Source organism: Hyla sarda, chromosome 3 (genome assembly GCF_029499605.1).
Source record: "Hyla sarda isolate aHylSar1 chromosome 3, aHylSar1.hap1, whole genome shotgun sequence".
Classification (NCBI taxonomy): Eukaryota; Metazoa; Chordata; class Amphibia; order Anura; family Hylidae; genus Hyla; species Hyla sarda.
In genome coordinates this window covers 116,069,385-116,092,313 of record NC_079191.1, presented here as the reverse complement: position 1 = coordinate 116,092,313, position 22,929 = coordinate 116,069,385, and the positions used below count along the sequence as shown (strand labels likewise).

General features: G+C 42.0%; 1 protein-coding gene across 2 annotated transcripts in view; it reads right to left on the bottom strand.

Moving 5' to 3' along the window:
* CUL3 (cullin 3) overlaps positions 1-22,929 on the bottom strand; it is an 85,572-nt gene that overhangs the window by 47,374 nt on the left and 15,269 nt on the right. For both annotated transcript variants that reach the window (XM_056564888.1, XM_056564887.1), the window contains exon 2: positions 6,378-6,575. In XM_056564888.1, the coding sequence (XP_056420863.1) occupies positions 6,378-6,575 (198 nt within the window). The remainder of the gene's footprint in view (positions 1-6,377; positions 6,576-22,929) is intronic.

Sequence of the window (22,929 nt, the reverse complement as noted above, 5' to 3'; positions counted from 1 at the left end):
CCAAAAAATATATATTTTGAATATCCATTTTCCTTACAAGCAGAGAGCTTCAAAGTTAGAAAAATGCAAAATTTTCATTTTTTTCATCAAATTTGGGGATTTTTCACCAAGAAAGGATGCAAGTTACCATAAAATTTTACCACTATGTTAAAGTAGAATATGTCACGAAAAAACAATCTCGGAATCAGAATGATAACTAAAAGCATTCCAGAGTTATTAATGTTTAAAGTGACAGTGGTCAGAATTGCAAAAAACGCTCCGGTCCTTAAGGTGTAAAATGGACTGGTCCTTAAGGGGTTAAGCCAGTTTTCAATCAAATTACAAACCAAAATTTCCAAACCCAAAGACCACTTACCTATCAGATGTCTATGAGGGAAAGTATCAAATGCTTTTGCTAAATCCAAAAACACTATGGCCCAGATTAATTAAATTGAGAAAAACTGGAGTGATTTTCCCACAGCAGCCAATCACAGCTCTGGTAAAGTGAAAGCTGAGCTGTGATTGGTTGCTGTGGGAAAATAACGAAATTTTTCTCTCACACAGTTTAATAAATTTGGGCCTTAATTGACAGCCACTCTCTGCCAAGGCTACTGCTCACATCAGCAACCAAATTAGGTTAGTTTATAACCCATTAAGGACTCAGCGTTTTTAACTCCTTAATGACGCAGGACGTATATTTGCATTCTGCGCCGACTCCCGCAATGTAACGCGGGATCATGTGGTGACCCAGCGTGATATTGGGTCGGTCCTGGCGGCCATCAACAGCCGGGACCCGCGGCTAATACCGGACATCACAGATTATGGCGATGCCCAGTATTAACCCTTCAGACGCGGCAATCAAAGACCGCCGTGCCTGAAGTGAAACCAAAAGCATGCCTGTAGCTTAGTCAGGCGGTTTGGGACCACTTACAGGACACCAGGAGGATCCCTACCTGCCACCTGCGTGTCCGATTGCCGAATGACTGCTCCGTGCCTGAGATCAAGGCAGGAGCAGTCAAGCGGCAATAACACTGATCAATGCCATGTTAATGCATGGCAGTGAACAGTGTAAGAGATCAGTGTGTGCAATGTTATAGTCCCCTATAAAAAGTGTTAATAAATGTGATTCAACCCCTTCCCTAATAAGTCAGAATCACCCCCCTTTTCCCATGAAATTTTTTTTTTAAATATAAATAAACATATGTGGTATCGCCACGTGCGCAAATGTCCAAACTATAAAAGTATATCATTAATTTAACTGCACAGTCAATGGCATACACGTAAAAAAAAAATGCAAAGTCCAAAATAGCGTATTTTTGGTCACTTTTATACCATAAAAAAAATGAATAAAAGCTATCAAAAAGTCCAATCCTTTGAAAAATGGTACTGATAAAAACTTCAGATCACGGCGCAAAAATTTAGCCCTCATACATCTCCATATGTGGAAAAATAAAATAGTTATAGGGGTCAGAAGATGACATTTTTAAGCGTATACATTTTCCTGCATGTAGTTTAGTGATTTTTTCCAGAAGTACGACAAAATCAAACCTATATAAGTAGAGTATCATTTTAATCGTATGGACCTACAGAATAATGATAAGGTGTCATTTTTACCAAAAAATGTACTACGAAGAAACGGAAGCCCCCAAAAGTTTAACAAAAATCATTTCTTCTTCAATTTTGTCGCACGATGATTTTTTGTTTTTCCCGTTTTCCCGTGAATGTTGGGGTAAAATGTCTAATGTCACTGCAAAGTGGAATTGGTGGAGCAAAAATAAGCCATAATATGGATTTTTAGGTGCAAAATTGAAAGGGTTGCAATTTTTCAAAGTTAAGGAGGAAAAAACGAGTCCTTAAGGGGTTAAAAATCTTAACCATTTCAATTTTCCACCTGAAAATAAATATTATGGCTAATTCTTTTGAGCCATCAATTCTAGTTTGCAGTGACAGTCATTTTACCCCAAAAATCTATGGCGAAACAGAAATAAAAACATTGTGCAACAAAATTGAAGAAAAAACGCCATTTTGTAAATTTTGGGGGCTCCGGTTTATACGTAGTGCATTTTTCGGTAAAAATTACATATTCTCTTTATTCTGTATGTTCATATGGTTAAAATGTTACCCTACATATATAGGCTTGATTTTGTCGTACTTCTGGAAAAATCATAACTACATGCAGGAAAATGTATACGTTTAAAAAAGTGTCCTATTCTGACCCCTAGAACTTAAATTTTTCCCTATATGGGGATGCATGAGGGCTATTTTTTTTGCGTCGTGATCTGAAGTTTTTATTGGTACCATTTTTGTTTTGATCGCTTTTGATCCATTTTTTCTGGTATGAAAAGTGACCAAAAATACGCTATTTTGGACTTTGGATTTTTATTTTTTTTACGCGTACGCCATTGACCGTGCGGTTAAATTAACACAATTTTTTTTTATAGTTTGGGCATATACGCATGTGGCGATATCACATTATCTTTTATTTTTACAGTTTTTTATTTTATGGGAAAAGGGGGGGTGATTCTGACTTATTAGGGAAGGGGTTAAATCACATTTATTAACACTTTATTTTCTTTTTTTGCAATGTTACAGCCCCCATAGGGGGTATAATATTGCACACACTGATTTCCTACACTGATCACTGCTATGCATTAACATGGCATTGATCCGTGTTATTGCCGCTCGACTGCTCCTGCCTGGATCTCAGGCACGGAGCAGTCATTCGGTGATCGGACATGCAGGAGGCAAGTAGGGATCCTCCTGGTGCCCTGCAAGCTGTTCGGGATGCCGCGATTTCACTGTGGCGGTCCCAAACAGCCCGACTGAGCTGCCAGGATGGTCTTGGTTTCACTTCAGATGCGGCGGTCAACTTTGATCGCTACGTCTGAAGGGTTAATACCGGGCATCACCGTGATCGGTGATGTCCGATATTAGCCGCGGGTCCTGGCCGCCGGGATCGCCCCGATACACCGCGTGACCTCGCGTTATATCACGGAAGCCGGATGTAAATATGTGTCCTGCATCGTTTAGGGGTCAACAACTTCTATCCTTAGTAAACCCATGCTGGCTATCACTTCTACTATACCCCCTATGTATTCCTGTATGTAGTCCCTTATGAGTCCTTCAAACAATTTTCCCACAATGAACGTTAAACTTACTGGTCTATAAATTACCCGGGGAAGACCTAGAGCCCTTTTTGAAGATTGGTATCACTTTCGCCTTGCGCTAGTCCCTCAGCACAATAACGGACACCAGAGAATATCTAAATATTATGAAAATATTAAAAGGGTAAAGAAATGACTCAACTTAGTTCTCTAAGAACTCTTGATTTAATCCCCCTGGTCCTGGAGAATTGTTTACATTTACTTTACTTAATTTACCTTGGACCATATCTACATTAAGCCAGCTCAGTACATTACATGATGTGTTACCAACACTGGCCTGGCCCGAGACATTTCCTCCCTCTTCCTTCGTATATATAGAGCTAAAGAACCCATTCAGTAGCTCCGCCTTCTCTTGATTGCCAGTGACCACCTCCCCAATATTAAGGGTCCTACATGCTGTTTTTTTTTTGCATTCAGATATCTAAAAATATATTTGGGATTTGTTTTGCTTTCTTTGGCCACCTGCCTTTCATTCTGAATTTATGCTGCTTTATTACACCCTTACAGATTTTATTACCATATTTATCGGCGTATAACACGTACTTTTAAAATTTAAATTTTGGGCAAAAAGACTGCCTGTGTGTTATACCCCTGATTTTAATATTTTTTATATAATCCTTGCGTCGGGTCTTGTGGGCTGTGTGGATAGTATGACAAGTGATGTCTTCTGCCAGCTCCTCTGCACGGTGTCAGGGACATCACTCATTTCCTGCTGCCGCTGCGGGTGACTGTTCTAAGGTGGCCACAGCCGGGCTGCTAAACTTAAACAAGCTGCGGCCATTCTGACCAGTGGCCGCTGCAGAGAATGAGGAGTGACGTCCCTGACGCCGTGCAGAGAAGCCGGCAGAAGAAGTCACTCATCATACTATCCACACAGCCCACAAGCACCGCCGCATTACCTGAGCCTGCCAGAGCATGGCCAGGTAATGGAATATGAAAAATAGAAAAGGAGGGGGAGAGGGGGGAAATAATGAGCGAGGGAGGATTATGAGAAAGGGGGAAATAATGAGTAGGGGCTGAAAGATGAGCAGGGGGAGGATAATGAGGCAGATGGGGGTAATGATTAGCAGGGGGGGAATGATGCGCTAGGGGGGGGATGATTCGCTGGGGGGAATCACAGGGGAAAGGAGGCACACAGGGGATCAAAAGGGGAGGTAAATGTGGCACAGGGGTTGATAAAAGGGGAGGAATAATGTGGCACGGGGAAAGTGGGGGGGTCAAACTGAGGAGCAGGGGGAATCAGTTGGGGGGGGGGGGGGGGGGGATGATGAGGCATATAGTTCAGAGCTTCCAAGCCATTTATTTTACATTTATGTTTTTTTCCTCAAATTTTCCTGTGAAAATGAGGGTGCGTGTTATACGCCAATAAATATGGTAAGCTCTTTGTAATGTATTGAGATATATATATATATATAGATATATATATAGATATATATATATATATATATATATATATATATATATATATATATATATATATATATATAATGCTATGGCTGACCTCTCATTATTATTTTTTAAATGCTATTATTTGTTGTGTATTGCTCTTTTAACATCAGTTGTCAGCCATGTAGGATTTAGTTTTAATCGCTTATACTTGTTCCCCATAGGAATACATTTAGCTGTGTAGTTATTCAGTGTGGATTTACAATTTCCCATTTATCATCTGTGTCGGTATTTGACAACAAGTCCTCCCAGTCTTTTTCCTGAAGTGCAGCTCTTTGCCTTTTTTAAATGATATGTTTTTGCCCTTCCAACCTGTCTTTGTTTTCTACACTTTATGCCAACACTAACTATATTGTGGTCGCTATTACAAAGGTTTTCATGCAGTTACATTCCCAACCAGCTCTGCATGGCTAGAAATGACCAGATCCAACAGAGCATCACTTCTTGTTGAGTCTTATACAAACTGGCCCATAAAGTTATCCTGCAATAAAATTAGGAATTGTCTCCCCTTTGAAGTTTTAGCCAAACCCTCAGAAGCATCACACGCTATGGAATAGTTCACACAGACTTTTATAACGCTTCTAACATGCTGACTTACTCCACCACCTTTCCTGTTCACCCTCTCCTTGCAAAACAATGTAAACCCCTGCAGATTGACAGCCCAGTCATGCGAGGAGTCCAGCCATGTCTCAGTGACCCCAACTATATCAATATGTTCCTCCAGTATCAAGGCCTCAAGCTCCCCCATTTTACTTGCTAGACTTCTGGCATTTGTGAACATACACTTTACATTTCCATCTAGTTTTACACATTCAATCTTACTAATAGGATTTTTTGAGCTATTGGGGCCACATTTATTTTCACTCATGGCTCTCCTTATCCACTGCTCTTAACCTCCCCCACAGGTCTCCTCTCCACCCACCATTATGTCCTGACCCCTCTCTAACCTATCTGCCCCACTGTCTGCTTGATTTGCTTTATTGTCCTCCCCCGTCTTACATAGTTTAAATACTGCTACCCCTTCTCTATTCGGCACACAATGGGCATACATTACAGCTGTACAGTATATAGCAGCATGGGCAGTGCTGTCTAATGTGCCAAATAGGAAAGAGGTAGAGTATTTAAACTAGGTAAGTGGGGGGAGTGCTGATATAATATAGCTGATGTTTATTGTTTAGCTCAACTGATAGCACTACATGTATAATTACTGCACACAAGTGAATATGGCACATATGGATGTTATACAGGTAAGGACTATTGATCCTCATTAAGTGTATCTTCACTTTGGCAGAGCAAGTCCATTCATACACTCAATTGTCAGCCACTTGTTTGAATGGCTGACAATGATACAGTATGGAATATGGTGGGAATGACCAGCTGCAGTTTGCTTTGAGGCTTTGTAATATATGTCCCATATTTTTTAGGGTTTCTCACTGGCTGCAAAGGATCCCTCCATGTATTGCACTATTGAGGGGGGGCTGTTTAGTGGACCCTAATGCAAAAGGTCAGTCAGTGTCACTAGTTTTCTTTAAGTTCATTCTAAATTTTTAACCAAGTAAAACTGCTCTGCTAAAATATATACCAAATCCAGGATCTTAGCCCAATTCATTCCAAAATACCTCAAGGAATTTGCAGTAATTGCTGTGGGAGTAAATCCGTTAGTCTGATTATGGCTCAGTCTTAAAGCACATTAATATTCGTTAGTAACATTCTTTCACAGGCACTTTGTCATTCAACATGATGAAATCCAAGGGGTTTTCTGACATTTGCATCAGGATCTGTGGTTACCTTATTTATGAGATGCTCCGTCACTACTTCTCTAAGTCCCGTGTATAGCTTCTCTCCATGTTTATGGAGAACCATGGTATATGCATTTCTATAGAGTTCTTCAAAACTTAGTCCGCTGTTGTTCTTGCGCTGAATTTCTTGAATTGCGTTCTTTAGCAGATCCCAAATGCTGTTCACATACTTCTCATCCATAGTCATCTGAAAGAAACCAATATATTTTATAAAACAAGTAAAGATAACACAGAATTCATATGTTAACTTGAAGACTATAAGATAAGAGCTTATTTGGAAACCAGCATATCCATCTTCATGCTCCCAGCAGGTCCTTCCTCCAGAAACATGGATCAAATGTGGTCACAACTGGACTTTGTTGCATCCATTAAAAGGGGTACTCCAACATCAGGTAAAAATAAGAATGCTGCAGAAGCGCATAAACTATGTATTGGTGATCTTAGTCCTGTACTTCTCTGTTAAGCATTTTCTCAGTACTACAATTCCCAGCATGCAGAGAAGCAGCGCCCAAGGGTCACAAGATGATCGGGGGGTAAATACCGTTTAATACCGTGGAACCACCATCATTTACAAAAATACTGTGATACACATTTTTGGTCATACCGCCCAGCTCTACCCTCAGCTCTTCATCGCTGTCTTCCCACCCTGCCTTCTCCCCTTCTACAGCCCTACTGCCAGTTCCCCACCCAAACCTGCTGCAGAACTTCTCATTTCACAGCAGACTTTAGCAGCACCTGATATTCATTCACTGTCTGCTCCTTTGCCTATGGCATTGTTCAGCACAAGGCAGCATGGTAGAAACACACCAAATTTTTCACTAAATGTGCCAATAAAGATATATGTGTGTATACATAGGTAGATGGTGATTGAGGCTGTAGAGTCAGTTAAGTGTGGTAACTTCACATAGCATCTAGGACTAGAGTTTAGAGAGCAAATTAAGCTAAGCCTACTGAGATGATGTGTTTGTCTTGGGAAAGAGAGGAGCTGCCAGACAACACTACATTGACAATAAAAGGACTATACAACTTATAGTCAGAGGTAAATCACACAAAGGCATGCCGAAGACTGTACAATTTATAATAACACCATCCACATGCCATCTATAGTAGTGCACTAATATAAAACTTTTCCCCCAGCACAGTGCCATCTTTTTCAGTCCAGTGCTGTGATTGGCCAGAGAAGGGAAAGGAAGTCCATATGTGAGTTCTGCTGGCAAACAACCTAGCTCTGGTCCTGGACTCTCAGTGGCTTAACAGCTGTGAGAACACGAAAATCAGACTGTTAAAAAGGTTCATTTATTTGTGCCCTTTTAAAAGGGGTACTTCCGCGGAATTTTTTTTAACCCCTTCAGGACCCAGCCATTTTTTGCACATCTGACCACTGTCACTTTAAACATTAATAACTCTGGAATGCTTTTAGTTATCATTCTGATTCCGAGATTGTTTTTTCGTGACATATTCTACTTTAACATAGTGGCAAAATTTTGTGGTATCTTGCATCCTTTCTTGGTGAAAAATCCCCAAATTTGATGAAAAATTTGAAAATTTTGCATTTTTCTAACTTTGAAGCTCTCTGCTTGTAAGGAAAATGGATATTCCAAATAATTTTTTCTTTATTCACATATACAATATGTTTACTTTATGTTGGCATCATAAAATTGACGAGTTTTTACTTTTGGAAGACACCAGAGGGCTTCAAAGTTCAGCAGCAATTTTCCAATTTTTCGCAAAATTTCCAAAATCACAATTTTTCAGGGACCAGTTCAGGTTTGCAGTGGATTTGAAGGGTCTTCATCTTAGAAATACCCCACAAATGACCCCATTATAAAAACTGCACCCCCCGAAGTATTCAAAATTACATTCAGTCAACATTTTAACCCTTTAGGTGTTTCACAGGAATAGCAGCAAAGTGAAGAAGAAAATTCACAATCTTCATTTTTACACTCGCATGTTCTTGTAGACCAAATTTTTATTTTTACAAGGGGTAAAAGGAGAAAATGGATTGATATTTTTGTAGCCCAATTTCTCTCGAGTAAGCACATACCTCATATGTCTATGTAAAGTGTTCGGCGAGCGCAATAGAGGGCTCAGAAGCGAAGGAGCGACAAGGGGATTTTGGAGAGTACGTTTTTCTGAAATGGTTTTTGGGGGGCATGTTGCATTTAGGAAGCCCCTATGGTGCCAGAACAGCAACCCCCCCCCCCCCCCCCCCCACAGGCATACCATTTTGGAAACTAGACCCCTTGAGGAACGTAATAAGGAATAAAGTGAGCCTTAATACCCCACAGGTGTTTCACGACTTTTGCATATGTAAAAAAATATATCATTTTTTTCACTAAAATGTGTGTTCCCCACCAAATTTCACATTTTTGCAAGGGTTAATAGCAGAAAATACCCCCCAAAATGTGTAACCCCATTACTTCTGAGTATGGAGGTACCCCATAAGTTGACCTGAAGTGCAATACGGGCGAACTACAATGCTCAGAAGAGAAGGAGTCATATTTGGCTTTTTGAGAGCAAATTTTGCTCGGGGGCATGTCGCATTTAGGAAGACCATATTGTGCCAGGAGAGCAAAATAACCCCCACATGGCATACCATTTTGGAAACTAGACCCCTTGAGGAACGTAACAAGGGGTACAGTGAGCATTTACAACCCACTGGTGTCTGTCAGATCTTTGAAACAGTGGGCTGTACAAAATGTTTTATTTGCACAGCCCACTGTTCCAAAGCTCTGTCAGACACCAGTGGGGTGTAAATTCTCACTGCACCCCTCATTACATTCCGTGAGGGGTGTAGTTTCCGAAATGGGGTCACATGTGGGGTCATTTTTTTTTTTACGTTTGTCAAAACCGCTGTAACAATCAGCCACCCTTGTGCAAATCACCTCAAATGTACATGGCGCACTCTCCCTTCTGGGCCTTGTTGTGCGCCCCCAGAGCACTTTGCGCCCACATATGGGGTATCTCCATAGTCGGGAGAAATTGCATTACAAATTTTGGGGGTCTTTTTTCCCTTTTACCTCTTGTCAAAATGAAAAGTATAGGGCAACACCAGCATGTTAGTGTAAAAAATTTTTTTTTTTACACTAACATGCTGGTGTAGACCCCAACTTCACTTTTTCATAAGGGGTGAAAGGAGAAAAAGCCCCTCAAAATTTGTTAGGCAATTTCTCCCGAGTACGGAGATACCCCATATGTGGCCCTAAACTGTTGCCTTGAAATACGACAGGGCTCCAAAGTGAGAGAGCGCCATTTGAGGCCTGAATTAGGGATTTGCATAGGGGTAGACATAGGGGTATTCAACGCCAGTGATTCCCAAACAGGGTGCCTCCAGCTGTTGCAAAACTCCCAGCATGCTTGGACAGTAAACGGCTGTCCGGCAATACTGGAAGTAGTAGTTCGGCAACATCTTTAGAGCCAGATGTTGCCGAACTACAACTCCCAGCATGCTTGGAGTTGTAGTTTTGCAACATCTGGAGGACTACAGTTTGCAGACCACTAATACAGTGGTTCTCAATCTGTGCCCTTCCAGATGTTGCAAAACTACAACTCCCAGTATGCCCTTACTGTCCAGGCATGCTGGGAGTTGTAGTTCTGCAACATGTGAAGGGCCAGATGTTACAGAACTACAACTCCCAGCATGCCTGGACAGTAAGGGCATGCTGAGGATGTGTAGTTTTGCAACATCTGGAAGGGCACAGTGGTCTCCAAACTGCGGACCTCCAGATGTTGCAAAACTGCAACTCCCAGCATGCCCAGACGCCAAGGGCTGTCTGGGCATTCTGGGTGTTGTAGTATACAGGGTCCCATTACAACAATGCATGTCGCTTGACGGCGACGTGCATTGCTGTAAAGGGCCCGACCGCGGCTGAAGATCTACTCACCTGTCGCCGCCGCCATCTTCATCGCCGGGATCTGGGTCTTCAGGGACGATGTAAGTACCGGGGCCAGTCCCCAGCACTCCCCTGTCTGTGACAGCTGGGACCATGCAAAATTACCGGGCGGTCGGGTCCCAGAGACCCGATCAGCCCGGTATCGCCGCAGATCGCAGGGGCGATTTCCCTGGCATACATGGCCCCCCTCGGCGTTTGCCCTGGATGCCTGCTGAAGCATTTCAGCAGGTATTCGCTTCCGATCTCTGCCTGGCGCGCGGCAGGGACCGGAAACCGCCAGGGCGTAAGTTTACGCCCTGGGTGCTTAAGTTCCAGGGCGCCGGGGCGTAAAATTACAGGTTAATCTGGTTAGCATCTCTTACAGGTTTATATCTGGTTAGCATCTCTTAATAGAGTACTAGAATAGCCTAAAAAATGGAGCTTATTAAGATGTGCTAACCAGATATATATAAACTCTCTGCTACTAAGCACCTCTAAAAGGCCCTATAGTGTGGAAAGATAGGGCCTTTTAGAGGTGCTTAGTAGCAGAGAGTTTATATATACATCTGGTTAGCATCTCTTAATAAGCTCCATTTTTTAGGCTATTCTAGTACTCTAAGTATGTGATCATAATTTGTGCCGGTCACCGAGGAGTTAATGCACTTACTCCTCTAGCCGCAAATCACATTCTAATTTACCTGGCCCCGTATACAGAAGCGACGAGCGGTACTCAGTCCCGCCCCCTGTGGGCGTCAGAGCGAGGCGGGGACGGACGACGTCACACTGAGGCGCCAGGATATGAAACCAGACGCCAAGGATCCCGGCGAGGTAGCGCACAGAAGCCGGTCGGACTGTTACTGGCTCCCCGCCATTGCGGGTTTGCGCACCTACCGGGATCCTGTAATTGGCGGTTACATCAGCGGACTGTGAGTAGCGAGTGGCGGCGATACCGCTATTCTTTTGCAGGTACCGCGCAGCAACTCTTTACAGGGATATCTGTTGTATTCTTTTTTTAGGTACTGGGAGTCGGACCACGGACTGTGAGTGAGAGCCCTATACATGAAAAGAAATTATACTATACCTGATCATATGGGCTGATTGGCTTTATGTATCTTTTTTATAGGTTATCCCTTCTGGATCCGCTGTGATTAATTACACCCGCATAGTGGCACCTAGCATCGGGGTGCTACATGTATTCACTTATGTTAATATATTGAGTGACGCTATTGTTATCTCTTTATTTCACACATTTCCACATTGTTGAGACTTTTTATATGTATGAAGTTCTCCTGATGACGCTCTAGATTAGCGCAGAAACGCGTAGAGAACGTTATATATTTATATGTCAATCTACCGGATTGGTGTATATTTGGTAAATCCACCATACGGGTGGTAACCTTGAGTGGATCCTGTGTATTAGCTATTTTAGATGGTGTTGGTTCACTATCACTATAGTGGTGTATTTTAATTTAATATATTAAAAGTTACATTTTAGTAGCACTCCCCTCACACTTTTTTGGAAAAGTTTTTTTGCATTTCTGATGCTGGGAGAGGATATGACCCCTTGTAGGTCAGCAAAATCATTCTACATGCCTAATTTTTTTCACTCATCAATGCGCACAACGTAATGATGCACACCGGATGATGCAGATATTAAAAGATTTAATAAAGGGAAAAAGATGACAAGAAATCTAAATGAAATGAAGTGATAGCAGGGATGTGTGGGCACTGTAAATGCATTTTTAGCTGCTCACAGCCAGCCGAGCGTTCACTTCCCTCCCCTTTGCGCTATGCAATTTGTAAAACTCATCAGAACAGATGGCTTCTTCCCATTCACATGCAGCCTCTCACAGTCACCAACCTTTTCCACAACTTGAGACACATTGTACAAATCCAAGTTGGCAGAAATCTACACCGCAGACTAACTGAACATCCACAATCCAGCCTGCCTGATATACCCAATCCATCATAAAGGAACCTGAAAGAGGGATCACCAGGACTAAAACCAATACACAGGGTTTATAGTGCGGGAAACTTGGATTACAAAGAGGTATCACTTACCCAGATCAGCAGTCTGGTTCTGGGGATAAGCGTTGTATTAGTCGTCGTTGTGCAAAAGAAGGCAGAAAGCGGCATACGGAACGTACCTGCCTCTGACCCGCCATGTCCCGCCTTAGCCGGTGATACACTAAGTGCCAGTGTATTTAATGGGCCCGTGCCTAGCCTTCTTACTGGTGCCTGGGAACATTACACGACACTGATCCTTAGCGGCTTACCGGGCAAGACGAGGCATTGCTAAAGAAGGAGATAAGGTTTTGACATGTTCCTCTGTAGAATTCAGCAGCTAATAAGTACTAGAAGGATTAAGTGTTTTTATAGAAGTAATTTACAAATCTGTATCACTTTCTGACACCAGTTTTCCACCAGAGTACCCCTTGGGGTACTCCGCCCCTAGACATCTTATCCCTGCAGTCCGGCTGCTGGGGACCCCCGGGATCTCCGCTCCAGCCCCTGTATTGCCTGTCATTACTGCAGAGCGAGTTCGCTCTGCACGTAATGACAGGCAATACAGGGGCCGGAGCATAGTTACATCACGGCTCCGCCCCTCGTGAAGTCATGGCCCGCCTCCTCAATATGAGTCTATGGAAGGGGGCGTGGCGGTCGTCACGCCCATGCCATAGACTTGCATTAAGGGGGTGGGCCGTGATGTCACGAGGGGCGGAGCAATGACGCCACGCTGCTCCGGCCCCTGTATCGCCCGTCAATACGCACAGAGCGAATGCTCTGTGCAGTAATGATAGCGCGGTGCTGCAGCGGAGATCCCCGGGGCTCCCCAGCAGCTGGACTGCGGCGATCTGACATCTTATCCCCTATCCTTTGGATAGGGGATAAGATGTCTAGGGGCGGAGTACCCCTTTAAGCTTTTCTTTACACTTAAATGGGGAGATTTGTCAAAACCTGTGCAGAAGAAAAGTTGACAAATTTTTCATAGCAACCAGAATGCTTTTTCATTTTTAATAAGGCCTATAAAATAAAGATAAATAAAAGTAGCAGTTTTTCTCTACACAGGTTTCTATAAATCTCCCAAAAATCTCCTAAAAATGTAAAAAAAAAAAAAAAAAAAAAAAAAAAAAGCCATTTTGTAACTTTTGGGGGCTTCCCATACTATGCAGCGCAATTCTTGGTAAAAATTACATTATTATTATTATTCTGTAGGTCTTTATGGTTACAAGAACACTTAATTTATATAGGTTTAAATTTTATTTTACTACCTAAAATTTTTTTTTAGAACTACATGCACCAAAATTAGTACGTTTAAAATGGTCATCTTCTGACCCCTATAGCTTTTATTTTTCTGTATACAGGGTTGTATTAGAGATAATTTTTTGCGACGTGATCTGAAGTTTTTATCGGCAAATTTTTGCTTTTGTTGGGGACTTTCATAGCTTTTTATAATTTTTTTTTTAAAAGTGAATAAAGTGTAGAAGTATACTTATTTACCGTGAACCACAGAAGACATTTCATGGAGAAGGCAAAAAATAAAATAAAAAATCCTAATGTGTCTCTGTAAATTCAGTATTTTTACATCACTTCCAAGAGAACAGTATTTAAGAGCAGATTATAAGACCACTTATCTACATGACTATGGAGGATAGCCGTATATATAAACACTGAAGATGTATAATGACTATTGAAGGTTGGGAAAGTCACAGCCATAACCATTACATGTCAGATCGTCAATGCTGCGCACTACAATTCCAAAATAATTAACAAATAATGTACTTCTAGCTATTTCCAGAACCCAATAAAACAGCATATATGTACGACACTGAGCTAATATATCTTGTTTCTACAGAAACTACCGTATTTGATCATGAGGCATTTGACATTATACGTTACAATTGGGAGTACACCAGATATATACATTAACCCCTTCATGACACAGCAATTTTTTTTCTGGCTCACATTTTTTTCCACCTTACTACCTTCTAAGACCCATCATGTTTCTATTTTTTGACTAACAAAGTTGCATTAGGGCATATTATCTGCGTGACTAATCATACTTTCCACTGATAAAAAAAATTTTAAAAAAAAGTGTATCATACAATGTATTGAGAAGCCAGAAAAAAAAATTATACGTAGGGCAAAATTGTGCAAATCCATATTTTTCAATTTTGTAGAGCAATAGTTTTTTGGGAGTTCAAAATATACGGTAGTAAATCTGACATGCTATCTGTATTCTACGGGTCAGTACGATTCCAATGATACCAAACAATTTTTGTTTTGTTTTTTGGTTAAAAAAATAATAATTTGCTCATTACTATGTGTTCTCACTCCTATAACTTTATTTTTCCACCTACCGAGCTGTTAGGGTTTGTTTTCTGCACCATGAGCTGTAGTTTTTAACTGCACCACTTTAACTGCACTACATTTTTTGGGAGGATGTAATGCAACCAACTGTGTATATTTTTTTCTTGTTTGTACAGTGTTTTATTTAAAAAATTAGAAGGGGGAGAGGTGATTTGTATTTATCAGAGGAGGAATTTTTTTTTAAATGTTTAAAAAAAAAAAAACTTCCCCCCCCCCCCCCCCCCCCCCAACACCCTAGGGCCCCATCATAAGTCATCATTAGATGGCTTACATAGATGTAATGCTATTGCTATGGGGGAGGGGTTGACACCAGGAATAGCGCCATGTAATGTTTAAATGCAGTAATCTGTATAGATCATGGTATTTTAACCAGTTAAATGGACATCGGAGCGATCTCTAATGTCTGTCATTGTCGGCAGACGTCAGCTGCTGATAACAGCTGACATCTCCCGGTTATGACGTGGACCCGACCAGCGGGTCCACGTCATGTCTGCTTACGTGACCCATGACGTATATGTATGTCATGGGTTGGGAAGGGGTTGAAATACTGGCAAACAAGGTATACTGATGTTTACTGTGGCATACCCAGTTACTTTAATGGACTGAAGAGTCTGCTAAGCACTACCTTCTGTCCATTTACTAGATTTATACATTTATTTTGTGGGACCTAAACATGTAGCAGACCTGTGAGAGTCCTATATAAAACTAGGATTTATCTTATAGCCTGAAAAACACTTCATATATTACACACACAAGTTAAGTAGCTGGTATTTCTTCTTATCCGCATACACACACTCCTTACTCTACTATACGACAAAAAAAAAGCCCAGGTCATAGTGACTCATGAAAATGTCACTTATCTACGAGAACTAAACTGGACTAAGGACACAAGACAATTTCTGCCAAGGAAATCTTGGTGCACAGCATACACTACAGTGTGCAATGTACATGGATAAGAGCCTGGGTCATAAGACATTTCCCCGCCATTAACATACAGTGCTTAAAGGGGAATTCCAGGAATAAAAATAATTATATCAACTGGCTTCAGAAAGTTAAAGGGGCACTCCGCCCCTAGACATCTTATGGATAGGGGATAAGATGTCAGATCGCCGCAGTCCTGCTGCTGGGGAGCCCCGGGATCCCCGCTGCGGCACTGCGCTATCATTACAGCACAGAGCGAGTTGTCCACGGCCTGTCCCCTTAATGCAAGTCTATGACAGGGAGCGTGACGACCGCCACGCCCCCTCCCATAGACTTGTATTGAAAGGGGCGGGCTGTGACATCACGAGGGGCGGAGCCGTGAAGTAACGATGCTCTGGCCCCTGTATTGCCCGTCATTACATGCAGAGCGAACTAGCGCGGTGCCGCAGCGGGGATCCCGGGGGTCCCCAGTAGCGGGACCCCGGCGATCTGACATCTTCTCCCCTATCCTTTGGATAGGGGATAAGATGTCTAGGGGCGGAGTACCCCTTTAAACAGATTTGTAAGTTACTTCTATTAAAAAGTCTTAATCCTTCCAATAATTATCAGCTGCTGAAGTTGAGTTGTTCTTTTCTGTCTGGCAACAGTGCTCTCTGCTGATATATTTGCTTGTCTCGGGAACTGCAGAGTAGAAGAGGTTTGCTATGGGGATTTGCTTCTACTCTGGACAGTTCCTGAGACAGGTGTCATCAGAGAGAAAGACAGAAAAGAACAACTCAACTTCAGCAGCTCATTAAGTACTGAAATAGAATTAATTTACAAATCTGTTTAACTTTCTGGAGCCAGTAAACATATAAAAAAAACATTTTTTCCTGGATAACCCCTTTAACTCCTTAACGACGCATGACGTATATTTACGTCCTGCGCCGGCTCCCGCGATATAAAGCGGGGTCCCACAGTGACCCCGCGTCATATCGGGTCGGTCCCGGCAGCCATCAACGGCTGGGACCCACGGCTAATAGGACATCACAGATCGTGGTGATGCCCTGTATTAACCCTTCAGATGCAATTCCAATTTAAAATAGAGTATTTTTGGTAACTTTTTATACCATTAAAAAATGAATAAGAAGCTATCAAAAAGTCCAATGCTAACAAAAATGGTACCGATAAAAACTTCAGATCACGGCGCAAAAAAATTGCCCTCATACATCTCCATATGCGGAAAAATAAAAAATAGTTATAGGGGTCAGAAGAGGACATTTTTAAACTTATAAATTTTCCTGCATGTAGTCATGATTTTTTTCCAGAAGTGCGACAAAATCAAACCTATATAAGTAGGGTATCATTTTAATCATATGGACCAACAGAATAAAGAGAATGTGTCATTATTACTGAAAAATTTACTACGTAGAAACAGAAGCCCCCAAATGTTACAAAATGGTGTTTTTCTCTTCAATTTTGTCGCACAATGATTTTTTTTTTCAGTTTCACTGTGGATTTTTGGGTAAAATGACTAATCTCACTGCAAAGTAGAATTGGTGGCCCAAAAATAAGCCAATAATAAATTGAAAGGGTTAGGATTTTTAAAAGGGTGAGGAAAAAACTAAAATGCCAAAACTGAAAAACTTAAGTCCTTAAGGGGTTAAGCCAGTGTTTGCCAACCAGGGTGCCTCCAGCTGTGACCAAACTGCAACTCCCAGCATGCCCGGACAGCCAAAGGCTGTCCGGGCATGCTGTGAGTTGTAGTTTGGCCACAGCTGGAGGCACTCTGGTTGGCAAACACTGGCTTAAGATGTCAGTCAACAAAATGAACATGAAGAATCTAAAGCAGATCTGTCAGGGCTCCTACACCCCTTTTCTGAGCACAGACTAGAATGAAGATGAGGAGATAAGAATTGTGGAAGTGAATAGCCTGCATCTCAAAGAAGGAAACCCAAAAGGACAATTCCATTATATGTCAATGGGGTCTGTTGGGGTTCATCATACCATTATAGCTTTGTTAAAGGGGATCAGTCACCTGAAAATGCTGCTCTACGTAGAAGGACAGAACTACTATCCTAGCAATACAAATGTTTTATCAACTGCAACTTTTAAATTGTCCATAATTTTACCGCAGACACTGAACTTTTTGTGCAATCTCACCCCAGTTCGAACCATAAAAATTATCAACTTATGGGACAACTGAAGCGTCAATGATGCAAAACAGGCTGTCATCTACTTTACGCCCCTGCTCACAAATTTGGATGCCTCCCTCCCTGCACTGGGTGATGTCCATGTATTGATAGGAAATAAGCATACGACTCATTGGACATGTCTGGTAAGTGCTATAGTTCGTCCTTACCTCAAAACCATCTCAGGTTTTTGAAATCCTGCAGAAAACTTTAGGTTACCAGTGTATAGGGAGACACGCGGCACTCAGTACTGGGGAAGGCAGCCACGGGGACTGTAGCACTGAATCTAATAACTAGATAAGAAATGTATCTACCTTGCCGATACCTTAAAGATGAAGCACAGTAACGTAATGATGTAAAGAGATACGGTAAACTCACATTACAGTTTCCTTCTGACAAAGAAAAGCAGGTGCCAAATATGTACTTCAGAGCTGCTCATCCTACAGTATCGGGAGACCGGAAGCTATAACAATTGTTCGATTGTCCCTGTCATTTAAAAAAAATAATGTCACAATGTCATAAGTTGATATTGGTTGGGGTCTGGTGCTGAGACTCCCACTGATCATTCACTGAACAAGCTTTAAAGGGATATTCCGCCACTAGACATCTTGGATAAGATAACTGATCGCAGGGGTCCCCCCGCTGGGGACCCCCCGCTTTCGCTCCCTTCGTTATGTCTTGCCCCCTCAATACAAGCCTATAAGAAGGGGGCGTGATGGCCGTCACGAGCCTCTGGCCCCTGCATTGCCAGTCATCTGGCACGGAGCAAAGTTTGTTCTGTGCACTAGATGACAGGGAGGCTGCAGGAAAGATAGTGGGGTTCCCAGCAGCGAGACCCCCGCAATCAGACATTAATCTTCTATCCTTTGGATAGGGGATAAGATGTCTAGGGGTGGAGTACCCCTTTAAGAAGCACATGGCTGAGCACTGTTCTCACCAGCTTACTGGTCTCCCTGTCAGGCTCCTGCAGCCAGGGATAGAAGAGCTCAGCTGGGTGCTTCTCCCTGCACAGGAATATTCCTTAACATGCATGGCTACATTCTGTACACAGAATATGTTCAGAAGACAAGATGTGAACACCTTACGACGCACCATCAATAACACCTGCCATGGACCTGAACTGTTAGCCACTACGCATGCTGGATTTTACTGCAATGTAACGAAGACAGGAAGCTGAGAAAACCTTGTGATTTGGTAATTAAAAGGAAGTTCATTACTATTCAACTGCAAAGCCTGCTGAAGTATTTGTCTAGAGAAGTTGTTCGAGCGAGGAAACGTGTTTTGACTGTTTCTGTTACAGCCGTTCTTTCCTGCAGCGTTTGATGCCGGCCCAGCACTGCAGCTGTTCTGCTCTAGGGAATCCAAGGTAATACATCACATTGATCTATTAGTATTTACCAAGCTATGTAACCTAAATGACCTGTCTGACAAAGCTGATTTCACAATTCAAGTACATTTCTTTATAATAAAAAAATCGGCTTACACCCTAAAAGTAATTTGGGGGGGGGGGGGGTGAGCTACCAGCAGAAGACGATTCAGGATACAGCCTGCCAAGGATTTATTTTCTGAACCAGCTATGAGGCAGAAGATGCTTGTTTAGTAGGTGCAAATTCTCATCTAGTTATGACAGTGTTTCCCAACCAGGGTGCCTCCAGCTGTTGCAAAACTACAACTCCCAGCATGCCCGGACAGCCAACAGCTAAATAAATGTTCAATTGTGGGGTTTCGATTGTTGGGGCCCCCTACAAATCTCCAAAACAGGGCTCATCTCTTACTCCTGAGCACTTTGGGCCCCATCTTCAGAGAAACTGGTCTTGGCAGTGACTGCCCGCTCCACCAATCACCAGACGCAGCAATGTCCCGCCTCATCTGGTGATTGGCTGAGCAGGCTCTCGGAAAATGGTTCCGCCACATTCAAATAAGCAATGGTCCCCCTCAGACACTTATTCCCTATCCTTGATAGAGAATACATTTTATACCTGGACAACCCATTTAAAAGAACCTGGCCTTGTACACTGTAGTACATGTCAGCATATGGTTCTTTCAGTATGCCACAAACAAAGAGTTATGATATGAACATAGCTTAAAAAGCCCTATGGAGAGAATTTTACACAGTTATTCCTGCTTTTCAGGTGTAAAAAAAAAAATATTAAAAAAAGTTTGCAACTTTCAGGGGATTTTATGCTGTCCAAACCAACTTTTAAAAAAATGTCAATGGGACTTGGTAAAAAAATAAAAATAAATAAAGGGGTGAAGCCTTGCACTCCTGCTGAATACACTGAAACTTGCGCCTGCACATAAGTGTAGGTTTTAGGTAAAATCTTTCAGCTGGTGCAGATTACAGTCAGGTACCTGGGGCACCCAAAGACACCTCTTTATAAATCCAGACCATATGAAATACCGGCGTTTGTTTTCCCCACCTCACCAATGTCAATCTACAGCTCATTCACAGAACTCAATCCTGTTCTTCAGCTTGCTTGGTGCTACCAATAATAAAAAATTAAAAAAAAGTATCAAAGTTTTTGTAAAGTTTTAAAATTCTGAATTTACAGAGACTGCTGTCTGTGGGTGCAAAACCAGCATCAATAGCAAGTCACAAACTACAAATAACCTGTCACCGTCACACTGATGTGCTGGGTAGAGGCTGGCAGGGCATGCTGGGAGTTATAGTTTTGTTCTTATTAGAAAGACATGTTAGAGACCGTGTCATGGCTGACATTTTGTAGGTGCCAGGGTTAGTCTAATTCTTTTGGGTCTTTTTTTCCCTAACTGCTGAGAACCATTAGAAGGGATCGTTTGGGGTCAGATCCACAGTAATGTAGTCTGAAAATCAATGGGCTGGTTGAATAAAGAGTTCTCATTTCTTTTCTATGTGGCACTGAAGGAAGAGTCCTTGTCATGAGAGTATGAAGATGTAATGGAAAGAGGCCGGCCATGATCATGTACAGCCAATTCACTTCAGATGAGACCTGACATGTATACAAGGTGTATGGGGGGTACAGACTCCACCAAGGGCAGTTGTCAGTGGGGACATTCATGCTCAGTGGGAATCAGAAGAGATAGCAGACAGCTCACTGATATCTTAAAGTGTTCCTGTCGTAAAAAACTACTTTTAATAGAAAGTAGATAATACCATTATATGCATATTTGTAATATACACTGCTCAAAAAAATAAAGCGAACACTAAGATAACACATCCTAGATCTGAATGAATGAACTAATTGTAAGAAATACTTTCATCTTTACATAGTTGAATGTGCTGACAACAAAATCACACAAAAATTATCAAATTTATTAACCCATGGAGGTCTGGATATGGAGTCACACTCAAAATCAAAGTGGAAAACCACATTACAGGCTGATCCAACTTTGATGTAATGTCCTTAAAACAAGTCCCAATGAGGCTCAGTAGTGTGTGTGGCCTCCATGTGCCTGTATGACCTCCCTACAATGCCTGGCCATGCTCCTGATGAGGTGGCGGATGGTCTCCTGAGGGATGTCCTCCCAGACCTGGACTAAAGCATCCACCAACTCCTGGACAGGTGTTTAAAGGATTAATGAGGGCATCGGCCCAAGCGGCGGTGACAGGCATTAGCCGTAGCTACCAGGATCCACCGGGTTTAACCCGTTCTCTGCTCGTGAGAACAGTTTAAACCCCATTAAAGGGACCATGGTGTACAGGTACGCCCTTGGTCCTTAACTCCTTAAGGACTGAGGGTGTAAGTCTGCTCCCATTCTATAATGCGGTGCCGTAGCATGTCGGGCCCGGCCTCTAACAAAACAGCCGGGACCTGTGGCTAATAGCACACGGCACCGATCGTGGTGCCGCGCGCTATTAACCCTTTAGATGGGGCGTTCAAGGTTGATCACCACGTCTAAAGTGAACCTAAAGCGTTGCCAGTTAGCTCAGGGGGTGTTTCGGGATCACAGCGGCACAATCGCAGTGTACCAATCAGCTATAGGACATGAGGAGGTTCCCCTTACCTGCCTCCTGGTGTCCGATTGCCAAATTACTGCTCAGTGCCTGAGATCCAGGCATGAGAATTCAAGCTGCAGAATCATCGATCAATGGTTTCCTATGAGAAACCATTTATCAATTTAAAAGATCAGTGTGTGCAGTGTTATAGCCCCCTATGGGAGCTATAACACTGCAAAAAAATAAAAATAATTTTTAAAAAGTGGAAAAAAAAAGTTAAGATCATTTAACCCCTTCCCTAATAAAAGTTTGAATCACCCACCCCCCCTTTTCCCATTTAAAAATAAAAATGTAAATAAACATTTGGTATTGCCCCATGCGGAAATGTCCGAATTATAAAAATATATTGTTAAACCGCACAGTCAATGGTGTATGTGCAAAAAAAATTCCAAAGGCCAAAGTAGCGTATTTTTGGTAACTTTTTATATCATGAAAAAATTTATAAAAAGGGATCAAAAAGTCCTATCAATACAAAAATGGTACCAGATCACGGTGCAAAAAGTTATAGGGGTCAGAAGATGACAATTTTAAACATAAATTTTCCTGCATGTAGTTATGATTTTTCCCAGAAGTACGACAAAATCAAACCTATATAAGTAGGGTATCATTTTAATCGTATGGACCTACAGAATAAGAGAAGGTGTAATTTTTAACAAAAAAATGTACTGTGTAGAAAAGGAAGGCCCCACAATTTACAAAAGGTCGTTGTTTCTTCAATTTTGTTGCACAATGATTTTTTTTTTCATTTTCACCGTAAATTTTTGGGTAAAAAGACTGATGTCATTAAAAAGTAGAATTGGTGGCGCAAAAAATAAGCCATCATATGGATTTTTAGGTGCAAAATTGAAAGGGTTATGATTTTTAAAAGGTAATGAGGAAAAAGCAAAAGTGCAAAAACAGAAAAACGCCCGGTCGTTAAGTGGTCCCAAGATGTGAGGGCATACCTGTACGCCCTTGGTCCTGGTGGGGTTAAGCATTTTTTCCCCCAAGCAGCAGCTCGCCACACCCCTCCATTTTTTATGACAATTCCATATAGTACAGTCACTCACAGTCCTCTACACTGGATGCATTTGCTGTTTAGTAACCTTCTTCTGTACAATGCATTTAGAAAGTTTGCAGCCAATGAGGAAGAAAGAACTACCTGTGGAGCTCAAAGACATGATTGTGTGGAGGCTCAGATCTGGAGAAGGGTACAAGAACATTTCTGCTGCACTGAAAGCTCCCAACAGC